At 47.1% G+C, this 18,466-nt stretch overlaps 1 protein-coding gene and 1 pseudogene across 1 annotated transcript; both read left to right on the top strand.

The window, feature by feature from the left end:
• The first annotated feature begins 400 nt into the window (after positions 1-400).
• On the top strand, positions 401-5,415 carry LOC130491323 (zinc finger protein 665-like). The gene is made up of 4 exons (XM_056865038.1): positions 401-416; positions 3,578-4,047; positions 4,216-5,215; positions 5,300-5,415. Exons 1-4 carry the CDS (start codon positions 401-403, stop codon positions 5,413-5,415), a joined length of 1,602 nt encoding a protein of 533 aa, XP_056721016.1.
• Positions 5,416-6,190: 775 nt separating this feature from the next.
• LOC130491279 (zinc finger protein 345-like) lies at positions 6,191-18,097 on the top strand (annotated as a pseudogene).
• Positions 18,098-18,466: the final 369 nt, after the last annotated feature.

Below are 18,466 nucleotides of genomic sequence, written 5' to 3'. Positions count from 1 at the left end.
TAGAGAAAGTCGGCATATAAAAGCCAACTCTTCTTATTCTGTACCTCCGTTTCAGCGGATTTGGAGGTGGGGGGGGGCTCTCTGGAGGCACTGCCTGTGGCTGGACTTCTGACCCAGGTGAGCCTTCAGTGCTGGGTGGCGGCAGGTATAGGGAGGACCTATCTGCCTCTGGCTGCTCAGCCTACTGCTGCTCCTCTCTTTCGTAGCCTTCAGTTTCAAGGTCTTCCTCATCTGAGGAAGCCCCAGCAGGCTGACCCATGACATCAGCCATGTTCTCCTCTTTCAGAGCTCCCCAGTATCCTTGGAGGAGGTAGCCGTGTTCTTCACAGAGGAGGAATGGGCTCTGCTGGATCCAGGCCAACGAAAACTCTTCTGGGAAGTGATGAGGGAAAATTACGAGATGGTGTCCTCTCTGGGTAAGGATCTTTTCCCTTTTATTATAAATTGGGAAGAGAAGGGAGGAGGTGGCATCTTCCTTTGACCCTCTTGAATTTCAGAACAGACGAAAGGATGGAACTCCCACAGATATGTCTATTACATATGAACATATATGAAGCTGCCTTATACTGAAATAGTCTCTTGGTCCATCAAAGTCAGTATTGTCTACTCAGACCAGCAGCGGCTCTCCAGGGTCTCAGGCTGAGGTCTTTCACATCACCTACTTGCCTAGTCCCCCTAACTGGAGATGCTGGGGATTGAACCTGGGACCTTCTGCATGCCAAGCAGATGCTCTACCACTGAGCCACGGCATTACTTATTATTGCAAGTCTTATCCTCTGCTGCCAACATTAACAGCTCCCTATCCTCTTCTAAGCAACAGCTTTTCAAATAGAGAGCAATCAGGTCTCCCCCCCCCCAGTCTCTTCTTTTCTTCTTTTCCAGACTGAAGATTACCAAGTCCCTCAATCCTTCCTCTTAGGGCTTGGTCTCCAGGCCCATGATCATCATTATTGCTTTCTTCTGCACCCACTCCATTCTGTCCACATCCCTATTGAAGTGAGGCCTCCAGAGCTGCACGCAGTACTCCAGATGCAGCCTGACCAAAGCGGTGTACAGCAGGACCAACACATCTTGTGATTCAGATGTTGTGCCTCTGTTCATAGACCCAAGACTGCATTAGCTTTTTTTGCCGCTGCATCACACTGACTGCTCATTATTAGTTTACAGGCCACCCCCACCCCAAGATCTTCTTCACACACACTGCTACCCAGACGTGTGCTGCCTATCCAGTATGCAGGGTTCTCATTTTTGTTACCCCAATGTAGAACTCGTGCCTTTATCTTTGTTGAATTGCATCTTGTTCACATCTGCCCTTTCTTCCCTTGTGTTCAGATCTCATTGAGTTCTATCTCTGTTTGCTACTCTTCCCAATTTTGGTGTCATGTGACAATCTCTAAAAACATTGGAAAGTCCCAGGCCCAAAACCAAGCCCTGTGGCACCCACCTGGACACCTCCTTTCAATCAGATAAAATCCCATTGACAACTACTCCTTGAGTGCTGTTCTCCAACCAGTTCTCTATCCACCTAACTATCGTTAAGTCCAGTCCACAGTCCTCCAGTTTACCCATCAGAACATCATGGAGAACCCTGCCAAAAGCTTTACTGAAATCAGGTAAACAACATCGATAGCGTTCCCATGATCCATTAAGCACGTCACTCGATCCAAAAGGCGTCGAGGTTGGTCTGGCCGGACCTGTTCGGTACAAATCTGTGCTGACTTCCCCAGATCACCAAGTTCTCTTTCAGATAACTAACAAATGCCCGTCGCTCCCGTTTTCTACTTCAGCATTTCCATTTTGAGGCAGAGTGGTTTTCCCACAGTCCGTTGTTTGAGTGACGGTGGCTGGTGGGAGGAGAGGAGGAACGGCATTGTTGATTTCACAAGGCCAGAGGGTGAATTTCCCACCCTGGTGCTTACAACCCTGTCTTTGCCTCCTGACAAAGGAGTTGCAGCAATTCAGCAAGTAGCTGCAGCCTCAACGATCCTCCTTTCCTGGGAGACTAGGCAAAATTAGATTTATGTGAAGTCACTCCACCCACTAAAACTAACCGCCTTGAAAAATTCAGGGACATTCTTCAAATTCCTTTGTTTTGTAAAGGAGGGAATATTTCCTGCCCTCCCTTTCGGTGCAGCTTTTCTCCTTTGTGTTTCTGTTAAGTGCCATCAAGTTGTTTCCAACTCATGGCGACCCTATGAATCAATGTCCACCAAAGTGTCCTATCCTTAACAGCCTTGCTCAGATCATGCAAATTGAGGGCCATAGTTTCCTTTATAGAGTCAATCCATCTCTTGTTGGGTCTTCCTCTTTTCCTGCTGCCTTCAACTTTTCCTAGCATGATTGTCTTTTCCAGTGACTCTTGTCTTCTCATAATATGTCCCAAGTACGACAGCCTCAGTTTATCCTTTTAGCTTCTAGGGCCAGTTGAGGTTTGATTTGGTCTAAAACCCACTTTTTCTTTCTTTCTTTTTTTTCTTTTCTTTTTTGGCGGTCCAGGGTATCTGTAACACTCTTCTCCAACACCACATTTCAAAGGCATCAACTTTCTTCATTGTCCAGCTCTCACACCCATACACAGTAATGGGGAATATGATGGCATGAATTAGAACATAAGAAAAGCCCTGCTGGATCAGACCAAGACTCATCCAGTCCAGCAGTCTGTTCACACAGTGGCCAACCAGGTGCCTCTAGGAAGCCCCCTAGATGACTGCAGCAGCACCATCCTGCCTGTGTTCCCCAGCACCTAAGATAATGAAGAATCTTTTCTAGCTCCTTCATGGCTGCCCTTCCCAGTCTCCATTTCCTTCTGATTTCTTGGCTGCAGTCTCCCTTTCTCCTTTATGGGGACACAAAGCTGCTTACATTGTTCTCCTCCTCCCTCCATTTGATCCTCACAACCGTCCTGCCAGGTAGGTCTGGCTGAGAGGGTGTGACTTGCACCAGGTCCCCGTGTCTCTTAAATCCTAGTCAGACCCTCCAACCCCCACACTGTGCTAGATCTGATAGGACAGGGGAGTTGCTGGGTCCCGTTTGTTTTGTAAAGGGGAGATATTTTCCACCCTCCCTGTCTGTTCTGTGGCACCTTCCTGTCTTCTCATGAGCAAACTTTTGTTCCCATTGCATATAGCAGAGGGATGTCGAAGAGCTAATCTGTTCCCAGGGTGGTCCAATCCCCTTCATTTTTGACATTGCAAGTGTCACTTCTTAACCTGAAGCCAGGGGCCAATATTGAGACACGTAACTTTTATTATTATTATCATCATTATTATGAGAGTTATTCCTTCCACCTTCAACCATAGCTTTGAATGCAAAAAGCACATGGCATGGGGGGGTGGGAATCGGGGTTTCTTGGTCCAGGGTTTTCCAGTTCCTGGAAAGATTGGCAAAGCTTCTGGGAGCAACCCATTTTCCACTATCCCTTTTCCCACATCTTTCCTTCTTCATGGCAACTTCCATTTCCTCGCTATTCTTTTCATTCATCTCTGCTTCCACCCACCAACCTAACCCCCCCATTTTCAGCTTTCTCTCCTTCCCTCCCTCTTTTCATTCTTGTTTGATATTCGCCTCTCTTTTGCAGTTGCAGATGTGAGGGAGATGGTGAGTGAAAAGGAATCTGGAAGGATAGTTGTGGAAAAAGACTCTGATCGGCAGACGGAAGGAAAATCTACGGATCAAGCAGTTCCAAAGCGAGACACGAGAAGGAGAAGGAAAAGGAAAGCACTACGGAAGACATATGAATGCTTGGAGTGTGGAAAGCGCTTCTCTCAGAATAGCAACCTTACTGCACATCAGAAGATTCACACAGGGGAGAAGCCGTATAAATGCTTGGAGTGTGGAAAGTGCTTCTCTCGGAATGACAACCGAAGTAGACATCACAAGATTCACACAGGGGAGAAGCCATATAAATGCTTGAAGTGTGGAAAGTGCTTCTCTCAGAATGGCACCCTAACTGCACATCAAAGGGTTCACATAGGGGAGAAGTCATATAAATGCTTGAAGTGTGGAAAGTGCTTCTCTCAGAATGGCACCCTAAATGCACATCAAAGGGTTCACATAGGGGAGAAGCCATATAAATGCTTGGAGTGTGGAAAGCGCTTCTCTCAGAATCGCAACCTTACTGCACATCAGAAGATTCACACAGGGGAGAAGCTATATAAATGCTTGGAGTGTGGAAAGTGCTTCTCTTGGAATGACAACCTAAGTAGACATCACAAGATTCACACAGGGGAGAAGCCATATAAATGCTTGGAGTGTGGAAAGTGCTTCTCTACAAATGGCAAGCTTAGTGCACATCAGAAGCTCCACATAGGGGAGAAGCCATATAAATGCTTGGAGTGTGGAAAGTGCTTCTCTACAAATGGCAAGCTTAGTGCACATCAGACGCTCCACATAGGGGAGAAGCCATATAAATGCTTGGAGTGTGGAAAGTGCTTCACTTGGAATGGCTCCCTAACTCAACATCAGAAGATTCACACAGGGGAGAAGCCATATAAATGCTCGGAGTGTGGAAAGTGCTTCACTTGGAATGGCTCCCTAACTCAACATCAGAAGGTTCACACAGGGGAGAAGCCATATAAATGCTTTGAGTGTGGAAAGTGCTTCACTTGCAATGGCTCCCTAACTAGACATCACAAGGTTCACACAGGGGAGAAGACATATAAATGCATGGAGTGTGGAAAGTGCTTCTCTCAGATTTGCACCCTAACTAAACATGAAAAGATTCACACAGGGGAGAAGCCATATAAATGCTTTGAGTGTGGAAAGTGCTTCACTTGCAATGGCTCCCTAACTAGACATCATAAGATTCACACAGGGGAGAAGCCATATAAATGCTCGGAGTGTGGAAAGTGCTTCACTTGCAATGGCTCCCTAACTAGACATCATAAGGTTCACACAGGGGAGAAGCCATATAAATGCTCGGAGTGTGGAAAGTGCTTCTCTTGGACTGACTACCTAACTAGACATCACAAGATTCACACAGGGGAGAAGCCATATAAATGCATGGAGTGTGGAAAGTGCTTCTCTTACAATAACGACCTAACTAGACATCACAAGAATCACACAGGGGAGAAGCCATATAAATGCTCGGACTGTGGAAAGTGCTTCACTTGCAATGGCTCCCTAACTAAACATCAGAAGATTCACACAGGGGAGAAGCCATATAAATGCTTGGACTGTGGAAAGTGCTTCTCTGCAAATGGCAACCTTAGTGCACATCAGAAGATTCACATAGGGCAGAAGCCATATAAATGCCCGGAGTGTGGAAAGTTCTTCACTTGCAATAGCTCCCTAACTAGACATCAAAAGATTCACACAGGGGAGAAGCCATATAAATGCTCGGAGTGTGGAAAGTGCTTCACTTGGAATTGCTCCCTAACTCAACATCAGAAGATTCACATGGGAGAAGCCATATAAATGCTTGGAGTGTGCTAAGTGCTTCTCTCAGAATAGCAGCCTTACTGCACATCAGAATATTCACATAGGGGAGAAGCCATAAAAGTCCTCGGAGTGTGGAAAGTGCTTTTCTTAGAATTATGTCCTAAATGAACATAAAAGGGTTCACACAGGAGAGAAGCCATATAATTTCTTTGAGTGTGGCAAGTGCTTCTCAGAATGGCCACCTAATTATAAATCAAAAGGTTCACCCAGGGGAGAAGCCATATAAATACCACGGGATACCAGTGCCAGGAACAATGAAGGAATTTGATTGATTTAAAATGTGGTGCTGTTCGAGAGTGTTATGGATAGTGTGGAATGCCAAGAAGATTTGGTTTATACTCCAATTTTCTATATAGTAAGGAGTCTCAAAGCAGCTTGCAATCACCTTCCCTTCCCACCCCCCACAACAGGCATCTTGTGAGGTTGGTGGGGCTGAGTGAGATCTGCAAAAATGGTGCCTAGCCCAAGATCTCCCAGCAGGTTTCATGTGGAGGAACAGGGAAAGCAGTCTGAGTGTGTTGCTCTGAACGTCTATACCACACGCTAGGTTCTAGATCAAACCAAGCCTGAACTGCTCTCAGAAGCTGAAATGACTGTGGCTATTGTATTTTGGCCACATGATGAGAAGTGTCACTGGAAAAGACAATTAAAAGTTAAGCAGTAGGAAAAGAAGAAGGCTCGAAATGGACCAAAGCATCTGATTCCTGACTTCGGTGCTGATGCAGCGGCCTTGGCGGTACAGATCCAACCAATGTTGGATCTGACAGATCGCGCTGAACTCCTCTACACTTTGGAACAGGAGGCCCTTCCTCTCGTTACCACGGCACTGACCGCCAAGCTAGAAGCTGACCAGGCCCTGGCCGAGCACAAAAGAGCGGAGGAGCAGGCACGGGCAGCGGCAAAGGCTTGGGCTGAACAGGAGGAGAGGGAACGTTTGGCTGCCGAACGGGCGCGGGCCGGCGCGCGCCCCCGACAAGCCTGGGGTTATGAATTGCCCCCGTTCTCCCCGTCTTTAGTCCCGTCGCGTAGCGTTCAACGCTCCTGCAGGTTGGCGGGGACTTTGCCCGAGGAGCTAGACAATTCCGACAAAGAGGATTTATACGGTGGGGAGTCTCTCTGGGCCGTTAATCTGTGGGTCAGCCCGTCTCGCCGTGCCGGCGACACAGGCGACGAGATGTTTTTGCTGCGAAACCAAAATCTGGACCTTATGGAGCAGGTGGCGCGCTTACAGGATCAACTGGCCCTGGTACTCAGAGACAACGACCAGTTACAACGGACTCAACAAACTGCACCCCTTTACCCCGGCTCCCGTGACACCACAGCAGCCACCGCAACAACTGCCGCAGCAACCAGCTGCGCCGGTGGTTCCTCCTGGCGGAGGACCCGCAGCTCCTGGCTGGGGTCCCGTTGCTCCTGGCGGAGGACCCATAGTTCCTTGTCCCGCGGCGCCCGGCGGAGGGCCTTTTGCACCTGCCTTACCGGTACTACCAGGAGCTCCAGGTCCTGGATACCCGCCTATACCCCCAGTTCCTGGATACCCGCCTGTATCCCCAATGCCATGGAGGCAACCGAAGTTGAAGATTACTTATGACGGCTCAGTTGAAACTTTGCCCTGTTTTTTACATCATGTGGATAGTTATATGAGGGAGCAAAGACAATTCTTCCCTACCGAAGATAGCCGCATCCGTTTCGTTGCCTCCCTGCTAACGGATAAAGCGGCTGATTGGATGATTCTCCAGTTCGATATGCGATCCTGCTCCATACGCTCCCTCAACAATTTCATGTTCGCCTTGAGAAGGCGTTTTGAGGATCCCTTCATGGGAGAGAGAGCCAAAGCGGAACTTTTGCAACTCAGGCAAGGCTCCTCTCCAGTTCGGGAATTCGCAGATGAATTCCAACGACTTGCAAGTAAAGTAGTGGACTGGCCCGAAGCTACCCTTATCCACTACTTCCGAGAAGCCTTGCACCCGGACATTTTGAACTGGTCTTATATGCGAGGCGACCCAGATACCCTGGAGGATTGGATTCTACTGGCCGAGGAAGTAGAAAGTCGCCGACAGTTCGTTTCCCTGGTCCGAAATCGGGCCAAAGAGAGGGGCAGTCAAAAACCTCCCCCCAAACCTTTGACTCCCAACCCGTGGAGACCAACCCGACTCCCTCTGGATCACGAGTCCTGATTCCAGCGAGGAGCCTGTCTCGTTTGCGGTGTTATGGGCCACTTTGCGGCAGCTTGTCCTCAACGTCCAGAGCCCACTTGACCAGGCGTACCACCTCGAACTCGGGGACGACCTCAATACAGAGGCACTGTGGCCACCCGCAGCGCAGCGCCGGGAAGACCCACACCCTCTGCACTTCACGTCGGAGAATCGTCTAGTCTCCCTGCACCCATCGACCCTGTAGGGTCTCGGATTACAAGTGCCCCAGTGGGGGACAGCTCTCCTTCTTCCAATGAAGATCATCAATGGAATTCCCCAGCTCTAAATCTGGAGTCTCCTCTCGACCTGTCAAAAAACGGACACGGTCTGTGGTGAGTGGAGCGTCCCCACAGACCCCTGCAGAAACCCCTGCAAAACCCAAGGCTCCTGTCATGGTGAGTGAAGTCAAAAATACTGTGTATGTGGACGTAGTGTTACAACACTATTAAAGGGCCCCCCAGTTACATGTCGAAGCCCTCATAGATTCAGGCTGCGGGCGCTCTTTAATCAATGAGGCCACATTTGCAGCTCTACAAGTCAAGTCCGAAAACCTACCGGCTCCCGTCCAATTCGCCCAAATGGACGGTAGCCACTTTAAAGGGGGGCCAGTCGACCGTCGCACACGGGGAGTAGCGATGGGCATCGGTTCCCATTGGGAGCAGATAGACTTTACCATTGCTCCAGTCTGATACGAAGTCATTTTAGGAATTAATGGCTCAAAGGGCACAGTCCTTCCATAGACTGGGAAGCTGACACTATTGCCTTTACCAACCCTAAGTGTGACCAACATCGACAAGAGGTCGTGGTTGATCTTCCACCCGCCTCAGCCTTAGCCTCCGATGCTCTACCGTCGATCCAATTACCCGAGGCATACCGAGACTTTGCGGATGTTTTTGATGTAAAAGAATGCGATGCGTTACCCCCCCACCGTACTACGGACTGTGCGATTGAAGTGGTGGAAGACTGCAAACTGACTAAAAGCAAGATTTACCCTATGAGCGTTTCTGAACGCGCCGTGCTGCGAAACTTTCTAGACAAAAATCTTGCTCGGGGGTTCATTCGGCCATCAGCCGCTCCCAACTCAGCCCCTGCTTTCTTTGTCCGAAAGAAGACGGGTGACTTGCGCTTGTGCATTGACTTTCGAAAACTTAATGCAGTCACCCAAGCCAACGCCTACCCCATCCCGCTGATCTCGGACATCTTAGGACAACTAAGGGAGGGGCGCATTTTCACCAAACTGGACTTGGTTGAAGCTTATTACCGAGTCCGGATTCGTGATGGGGACGAACCCCTCACAGCCTTTTCTAGCTGCTTCGGAATGTATGAATTTCTGGTGATGCGTTTCGGATTAAAAGGGGCCCCGGGGGTCTTCATGCAACTCATTAATGAGGTTCTCCATGATTTATTATATCGGGGCGTGGTGGTTTATCTCGATGATATCCTTATTTACTCTAATTCCATGGAAGAACATATTACTCTGGTCCGTGAAGTGTTACAACGTCTCAGAAACAATCAGCTCTACGCTAAGTTGTGTAAGTGCGAGTTCCACCAGAAACAATTAACCTTCTTGGGATACATAGTCTCACATCAGGGCCTCATCATGGACCCTGCTAAGATACAATCCGTACTTGATTGGGCTCCTCCCTCCACCCGCAAGCAGGTGCAGCAGTTTCTCGGCTTTGCCAATTTTTACCGTGGTTTTATTCCCAACTTTGCTCAAGTGGCACTGCCAATCACCGACCTCCTTAAGACTAAGGGGAAAGGGGTCTCTGCCGCGTTACCCACTGCCAAGGTGCATTGGACAGATCAATGTCAAACTGCCTTTGCAACTCTTAAGCGACTGTTTACTTCTGAACCTGTGCTACAGCATCCCGATCCAGACCAAATGTTTATCGTGCAAGTAGATGTGTCTGATGTAGCTATGGGAGGGCTCTTTTGCAAAGGACCAGACGATGGTCTTCGCCCCTGTGCTTATTTTTCGAAGAAATTTGCGCACTCCCTACTGAACTGGCCAATTTGGGAAAGGAAGCTGCAGCCGTCCATCATGCCCTGACTACGTGGAGGCAGTTTCTGGAAGGGTCCAGGGCCCCCTTTGAAGTCTGGACCGATCATAAAAATCTAGAGGCCCTCACGGGGGTGTCAACATATGTCAAAGTTATGCCTAGTCTGCAGTTTGCTAAACAGATCATACTGATCAGAGTGACAGCTAAGTCATGTGATGATGCTGGTCTGATCCAGTTTGTACAGCCAGGAATGGGGATTTCCAGAATGACTCATCTCAGGTGAACTGTGATTGGTCATGAATGTGTATATAAGTCTGTATAGTGAATGTGAGTTACCACTTGCCTGAAATATATATGCTGGCGGAGCATGCTGATGCTCAGGGCTGTGAATGTTAACAGCCAAAGGACTCTGTGTAAATATTGTAAATAAACTGTACATAGCAGAACTGCGTGGTGTGAAGTTGCTACCAGGTAAACTCCTGAAGTCCAGACAAGCTGTGTGCGACAGTGCCGATAAACTGTCCGCAAAACAACAGCGTTGGGCGGACTTCTTTGCTCAATTCCGTTTTGTGCTCAAGCATGTGCCTGGAAAACGTGCTAGCTGATGCTCTTTCCAGGCTCCCCCAGTATCCGGTGAAAATCGACCGTCCTACGGTCTCCTTATTCATCCCGGGGCAAAGGGAGGCCCTACCAGTTCTAGCTGTACAGACTCGGTCCCAAACTCTGCTCCAATCCCAGCCCCAAGCTGCGGACAGGAGAGCATCTGTCAGGAGGGAACCAACTCCCTCTCCGGACCCGCCCACACCACCTACTCCCAGCGCCCCTCATCAACCAATCCTTCCTTCCACCCCATCGCCACGGCCGGAGGCTCCTGCTTCACCCCCCTTGGTGGGGGGGGGTGATCCTGCCCGACTCCTTCCTGGACTCCCTTCATGCTCATTGCCTAGTCGAATGCACTGCTCAGGCACTGCCCCCGGGCCTGCTGGAACGGGGTGGTTGTTGGTACAAGGACTCAAAATTGTACATGCCTAAAATACTTCAGAAAGAGGTCCTGCGAATGGCCCATGGAGCCAAAACGGCAAAACACTTTGGATTCTTAAAAACCCTTCACTTGTTGCTCAGACAATTTTGGTGGGCAGGCATGCGTACTGATGTGGATTCCTTCATTCGCAGCTGCCCCATCTGTGCCACTGTCAAACGATCCCAAGGTAAGCCTCCCGGACTGTTGCAACCGCTGGGGGTTCCCACCAAGCCCTGGGAGGTGATTGCTATGGATTTTATGACTGATCTCCCACTCAGTGAAGGAAAAACTGTTCTATGGGTTATTACTGACTGGTTTTCCAAACAGGTACACCTGGTTCCGTGTGCGGGCATACCCTCCGCCTCGAAGTTGGCCTGCCTCTTTGTGTCACATGTTTTCCGTTTGCATTCCTTTCCACGTAGAATAATCAGCGACCGCGGGGGGACCTACGTAGCTAAGTTTTGGAAAACCTTTCTCAAGTTGGTGGGGGTGAAACGGTTTGTCTAGTGTTTTCACCCCCAAACGGATGGGCAAACTGAACGTGTAAATGCTGTACTGGAATGTTATTTGTGTTGTTATGTTAATTATCACCAAATGATTGGGTGGAACTATTGCCTTTTGCTGAGTATGCTTACAATAATGCTGTGCATCAATCTACAGGTTTCAGTCCTTTTTTTGCTGTGTATGGTCAAGAGTTCAGTCCTATTGGTCATGTTGATGTTGCTGGGGAGGAGGGAAGTGATGATGTAGCCTCTTGGGCTCAAGCTATCCATACCACCTGGCCCTGGCTAGTGAAGAATTTAGAAAGGGCCAAACGCAAATATAAAGCTCAAGCTGATAAACATCGCTCTCCCAGCAAAGACTTCCAGGTTGGTGACTTAGTGTACCTATCCACCAAGAATCTACGGTCCACCCGGCCATGTGATAAACTCAGTGCCAAATACGTGGGGCCGTATCCCGTTGCTCGAATAATTAACCCAGTCACTGTGGAACTGACCCTCCCTAAAACATTGAGGCGTATCCATCCTGTCTTCCATGTCAGCCTCCTCAAGCCTCATGTTGCTGCCTCAAACTGGCACCCGGAACCGCCTCCTGAACAGCCTGTGATGGTGTGGGGGGAGGAGCATTTCGAAGTGTCAAAGATCCTGGACATCACGGTTCTCTGCAATACCTGGTTCGTTGGCAACACTTCCCTTCTGCCTATGATGAATGGGTTCATGCATGAGATGTCTCTCCCCGCACCTAGTGCGTGCCTTCCACATCGCCTACCCCCATAAGCCGTCCCCCTGGCAGGACGGGAGGGGGCCCTAAGGGGGGCAGAATGTCAGGCCTGCTGTGTCTCAGATAGTTTCGTTTTCTCACAGACTGCTCAAGGACTGTTTTCCCAATGCTGCATTCCTATCTCCTTTGAAGCTAGCAGGTGTCCGTGGGAGCAATGGCGCCTCTGGGCTGTTGAAAGTGATCTCATGAGACTGAGGGGGGATCGGGACTGAGGCCGGGGTGGAGAAATCAGCCCCCGCGGCCCAGCTGGGTGGCTGCGTGCCTACAGCCTCCCCCATCTGGGGCGGGGCAGAGCCGGAAAGGCCAGCGGCTGGGAGGAATCGTGCGTGCCGGCAGAGAGGGCAACGCATGCCAGAAGTGGCATGCAGGCCATAGATTCGCCAACACAACCATAGAAGAAACCTCAGTTCCTAATAATTGATCCAAGTAACTTTGTGAACCATTTAGTACAGTGCACCTGCACTGCCCACGTAGAAAAGCCCTCTTAAATAATCCAGTATTGCATAGTTGGCAGAAAGCCTGGAGAGTGGGAGCCTTCCTCACCTCCTTGGGCAGACCGTTCCACAATCGATGCAATTACACTGTTCAGACGGCACTGCGTACTAATTCTGCAATCCCATCCTCTACTTGGTTTGACATACTGCGTTGGATACTATTTTTAGCATTGTTTCTCATTTTTGTAATCCTCTTATCCTTGTGTCCACCCACTCTTTCCTTTGATCTCCTAGACTCTTGTGTGAATTGAGTGTGTGGTTTTTGCTGTGTGTGTATGTGTGTGTGCATGCACAATCCAAATTAATTTAAATAAAATACCTTCAAGTTTATACAACACTTCTTTATTGACAGTCTTTCTGCTGGTGTGCATGTCACCATAAAATTCAGTTAAAAAATCCTGCACCCAAACCTCTCGCTAAGCTACATCTCCACAAGCTAATTCCCCCAACTAAATGAAGACTATCTAATTGGGGTAAGAAGAAGAAGAGTTGGTTTTTATATGCCAATTTTCTCTACCTTTAAAGAGAATCAAACTGGCCTACAATTTCCTTCCCTTCCTGGCTGGAAGAAGAGGAGTTTTTTGTCCCATGCTCCAAGGAAGGGGAGATGAGAAGAGGTAAGTTCCAAGGTTGGTAGCCAAGCCTTCTGTGGTCTGAAGGTTCTGGGACCCCTGCAGAATTTGACTCCATGAAAGTTGATGCCATAGTAGTAGAAGAAGAGTAGGTTTTTATACCCCATCTTTCTCTACCTTTTAAAGAGAATCAAACTGGCCTACAAGTTCCTGCCCTTCCTCTCCCCACAACAGGCACCTTGTGAGGTAGGTGAGGCTGAGAGAGCTCTAAGAGAACTGTGACTAACCCAAGGTCACCCCGCCGCTCGTGTGTTGGAGCGGGGAATCAAACCCGGTTCTCCAGATTAGAGTTCAGCACTCCTAAACACTACACCACGCTGGCTCTCCCTAGGCTGATCCTGCATTAAGCAAGGGGTTGGACTAGATGGCCCGTATGACCCCTTCCAGCTCTTTGATTCTAAATTGTCAAATGTCCCAAAATGTGCTTTACGAGGCACAGTCCCCAGAAGCAGCAACCAGAGAGAAAGGAATTGGTGAGAAACCTACTAGTTGCTGCTATATGAACTCTGGCTAGGGCTGTCGATTCGGTTCCATCTGAACCGAAAAACAGCTGAATTTTCCCCAATTTGGCGGTTTTCAGTGTTACTACTCTGAAGATGCCTGCCACAGTTGCTGGCGAAACGTCAGGAAAGAAAATTCCAAGACCACGGTTACACAGCCCGGATAACCTACAAGAACCAATGAACTCTGACCGTGAAAGCCTTCGACAATATTTTCAGACAATTGTGTTCATTGGCAAACCTGTAGGCTTCCATGCCTGTTTGATACCCTAGGAAAGTGAGCTTTTTGGCTCTAGCTCCTCCTTTCCTTCTCTGGTTTAAAGGCACATTTACCCAGGCTTTTACTCCAAACACTCTAAGATAGCTCAGACTCGGGTCCTTTTTATACAGTGCCCTGTATGGGATATCATCTATGGATCTGGTCCAGATCCGATTAGAAATATAACAAGCTGCCTTTAAAGCCTCTGCCCAGAAAGTCATAGGCAGTTCTGCATCTTGCAGCATGGCATACATTTTTGTTTGCAACATCCCACCATGCCTTTCTGCAATACCATTTTCCTGGGGGGTTGAAACATTAGCCACCCTGTGTTGCACACCTTGCTGCTGCAACCACCTGGCAAATGCATTGGACATGTACTCGCCCCCAAAGTCTGTCTGTAAAGCACTTAGCTCTTGACCAAGTTGCTTCTGTACTCTTCTAGCCCAGTACTTGAAGGTCTCAAACACATCAGATTTCTTTTTGATGGGAAACACCCAGGTGAATCTGCTGTGATCATCTGTCAAAATTAATGCGTACCGGTTCCCTGAATGGCTCTCTCTAAATGGACCTATGACATCGCTATGACATAGCTTTAGAGCTCTTTCAGACCTTCTATCACTGTGTCTAGCCACTGGGTAGGCTTTAGATTTGACTCACTTACAGACCTCACAGTCTAGAAACCTTTCACACTTCTTCACTTTCTCTTTACCCAGTAGAGATAGTGTTTTATTTATTGCCTCATATCCAGAATGAGCTAGACGTCTATGCAATAAATGAATGCAGCTGTCATGCAAGCTTTGATTAAGTACTGTCTTAGCCTTCACATGAACATTCTCCACCACATATACATTATGACATAGCTTCCCTCTCAGAAGCACCTCTCCATTCTTTGCTATCTGGCATGATTTTTCAGCAAAAGTTACAGTAAACCCTGCATTGTCTAATGCACAGACACTTAGCAAATTTGTCTCTATAGTTGGCACACAAAGCACCTTTTTAAAGACATAGTCCAGTGCAGGGAACCTCACACTTCCCTCACACACCACATCTGCGTTGCTTCCATCAGCCAGGCTTACATGCTTCAGGCTTGAATTGTGTACTTCCTGTAATTGCTCCTTACTCTGACAAATTGTTTGAGAAGCTCCAGAGTCTAGGATCCACATGCCAGTAGAGTCATTAGTCTCTGTCCTCACTAATGACGCTGTCTGGCTTCTGGCTGCGCCTGCTGATGACTGCTCCCCTCGACTCTTTTTCTTGACGTCAGGGCAGTCACATTTTAAATGCCCTTTCTGACCACACAAAAAGCATCTTCTAACTTTTAAAGCCACATGTTGTAAATCCAACGACTGATTTAGTTAGTGAATTATAGAAATTAGTTTTACTTTTTATATATATATTATTGTTAATAGAGTAATCTAAACTGTTTAGACACTTCTCCGGAAGTCTGGTGATGGGTCACTTTTTTATGGTCGGTGGAGGGTCAAAAGGGTATTTTGAAATCTATAATCTTACAATGTAGATCATATTAAGTAGATTTTATAATTGATACTCTTGTATTTTTTGTTATTTTTCTTTTTATTATTGTAATTGTTTGATTTGTTTTTTGTTGCGTCATGTTATAAAAATAAAAAATATAAAAAAAAGCTCTGTATTGTCTGTCCAAGTCTCCAATCTCTAGATTTGTGTTCATAGTTTATCATTTATTAATTTTATTTTCACAATAATTATTTCAAAAACATTCAAGATTGAAAAATTTTTCTTTCCCTATTCTGTTTCTGTGTTCGCTGAATAAATACAAAAAAACATATTAGCCTTAATGTTGTCTCGAGCATCTTTCTGCAACTGAAACAAGACTCCCCCCTCTTACTTTGGTTACCCATTTCTCCTTCTCCAAGACATCCTGGTGTATGGTTAAATATTGCTGAAATTTTTCCAGCCCCCACACTTTCATTGTGAAAAAACCCATTGACTACTGACTGCACCTGCTAACTGGTATGAGTATCTTTTCATTTTCATTTGATATCTGCCTCTCTTTTGCAGTTACAGATGTGAGAGAGAAGGTGCTTGAGGAGGAATCTGGAAAGATAGTTGTGGAAAAAGACAATGGTGGGCAAGTGGAAGGAAAATCTAGGGATCAAGCAGTTCCAAAGCGAGGCTGCAGAAGGAAAAGGGAAACAATACAGAAGCCATATAAATGCTTGGAGTGTGGAAAGTACTTCTGTCAAAATGGCCACCTTACTGCAAATCAGAAGATTCACATAGGGCAGAAGCCATATAAATGCTTGGAGTGTGGAAAGTGCTTCTCTCTGAATGGCGACCTTACTGCACATCAAAGGGTTCACACAGGAGAGAAGCCACATAAATGGTTGGAGTGCGGAAAGTGCTTCTCTCGGAATACTGCCCTAACTATACATCAAAGGGTTCACACAGGGGAGAAGCCATATAAATGCTTGGAGTGTGGAAAGTGCTTCTCTCGGAATACTGCCCTAACTATACATCAAAGGGTTCACACAGGGGAGAAGCCATTTAAATGCTTGGAGTGTGGAAAGTGCTTCTGTCAGAATGGGAGTCTAACTGAACATAAAAAAAACCACACAGGGGAGAAGCCATATAAATGCTTGGAGTGTGAAAAGTGCTTCTCTTGGAATACTGCCCTAACTATACATCAAAGGGTTCACACAGGAGAGAAGCCATATGAATGCTTGGATTGTGGAAAGTGCTTCTCTGTCAGTACCCATCTAACTGCACATCAAAGGGTTCACACAGGGGAGAAGCCATATAAATACTTGGAGTGTGAAAAGTGCTTCTCTCGAAATACTGCCCTAACTATACATCAAGGGTTCACACAGGAGAGAAGCCATATGAATACTTGGAGTGTGGAAAGTGCTTCTCTGTCAGTACCCACCTAACTGCACATCAAAAGATTCACACAGGGGAGAAGCTATATAAATGCTTGGAGTGTGGAAAGTGCTTCTCTCGGAATAGCATCCTAACTGAACATCAAAAGATTCATGCAGGGCGGAAACCATATAAATGCTTGGAGTGTGGAAAGTGCTTCCTTCAGAATGGTGCCCTAACACAACATCAAAGGGTTCACACAGGAGAGAAACCATATAAATGCTTGGAGTGTGGAAAGTGCTTCTCTCTGAATGGCGTCCTTAGTGCACATCAAAGTGTTCATACAGGGGAGTAGCCATATCAGTGCTTCGAGTGTGGAAAGCTCTTCTCTCGGAATACTAGCTTAACTAGACATCAAAGGGTTCACACAGGGGAGAAGCCATTTAACTGCTTGGAGTGTGGAAAGTCCTTTTCTCGGAATAGCCTCCTAACTGAACATCAAAAGATTCACACAGGAGAGAAGCCATATAAATGCTTGGAGTGTGGAAAGTGCTTCTCTCTGAATTGCAACCTTACTGCACATCAAAGGGTTCACACAGGAGAGAAGCCATATAAATGCTTGGAGTGTGGAAAGTGCTTCTCTCAGACTAGCACCCTAACTAAACATGAAAAGATTCACACAGGGGAGAAGCCATATAAATGCTCAGAGTGTAAAAAGTGCTTCTCTTCGAATAACCACCTAACTGAACATAAAAAAATTCACACAGGGGAGAAGCCATATAAATGCTTGGAGTGTGGAAAGTGCTTCTCTCGGAATACTGCCCTAACTATACATCAAAGGGTTCACACAGGGGAGAAGCCTTATCAGTGCTTGGACTGTGGAAAGTGCTTCTCTCAGAATGGCACCCTAACACAACATCAAAGGGTTCACATGGGACAGAAGCCATATAAATGCTTGGAGTGTGGAAAGTGTTTCTTTTGGCATTCTGCCCTAACACAACATCAAAGGGTTCACACGGGACAGAAGCCATATAAATGCTTGGAGTGTGGAAAGTGCTTCTTTTGGAATTCTGTCCTAATTAGCCATCATAAGATTCACACAGGAGAGAAGCCATATAAATGCTTGGAGTGTGGAAAGTGCTTCTCTCAGAATGGCTCCCTAACTAGCCATCAAAGGGTTCACACGGGACAGAAGCCATATAAATGCTTGGAGTGTGGAAAGTGCTTCTCTCAGACTAGCGCCCTAACTAAACATGAAAAGATTCACACAGGAGAGAAGCCATATAAATGCTTGGAGTGTGGAAAGTGCTTCTCTTCGAATAACCACCTAACTGAACATCAAAGGGTTCACACAGGACAGAAGCCATATAAATGCTTGGAGTGTGGAAAGTGCTTCTTTTGGAATTCTGCCCTAACTAGCCATCAAAAGATTCACACAGGAGAGAAGCCATATAAATGCTTGGAGTGTGGAAAGTGCTTCTTTTGGAATTCTGTCCTAACTAGCCATCAAAGGGTTCACATGGGACAGAAGCCATATAAATGCTTGGAGTGTGGAAAGTGCTTCTCTCAGACTAGCACCCTAACTAAACATGAAAAGATTCACACGGGAGAAGCCATATAAATGCTTGGAGTGTGGAAAGTGCTTCTCTTCGAATAACCACCTAACTGAACATTAAAAAAATCACACGGGAGAAGCTATTGAAATGCTTGGAGTGTGGAAGGGGCTTCTCTCGGAATGACTCCCTAACGAAACATCTAAAGATTCACATGGGAGAAGGTATATAAATACTTGGGAGTGTGGAAA

Source organism: Euleptes europaea, chromosome 1 (assembly GCF_029931775.1).
Source record: "Euleptes europaea isolate rEulEur1 chromosome 1, rEulEur1.hap1, whole genome shotgun sequence".
Taxonomy (NCBI): Eukaryota; Metazoa; Chordata; class Lepidosauria; order Squamata; family Sphaerodactylidae; genus Euleptes; species Euleptes europaea.
This window is presented reverse-complemented; position numbering and strand designations above follow the sequence as displayed.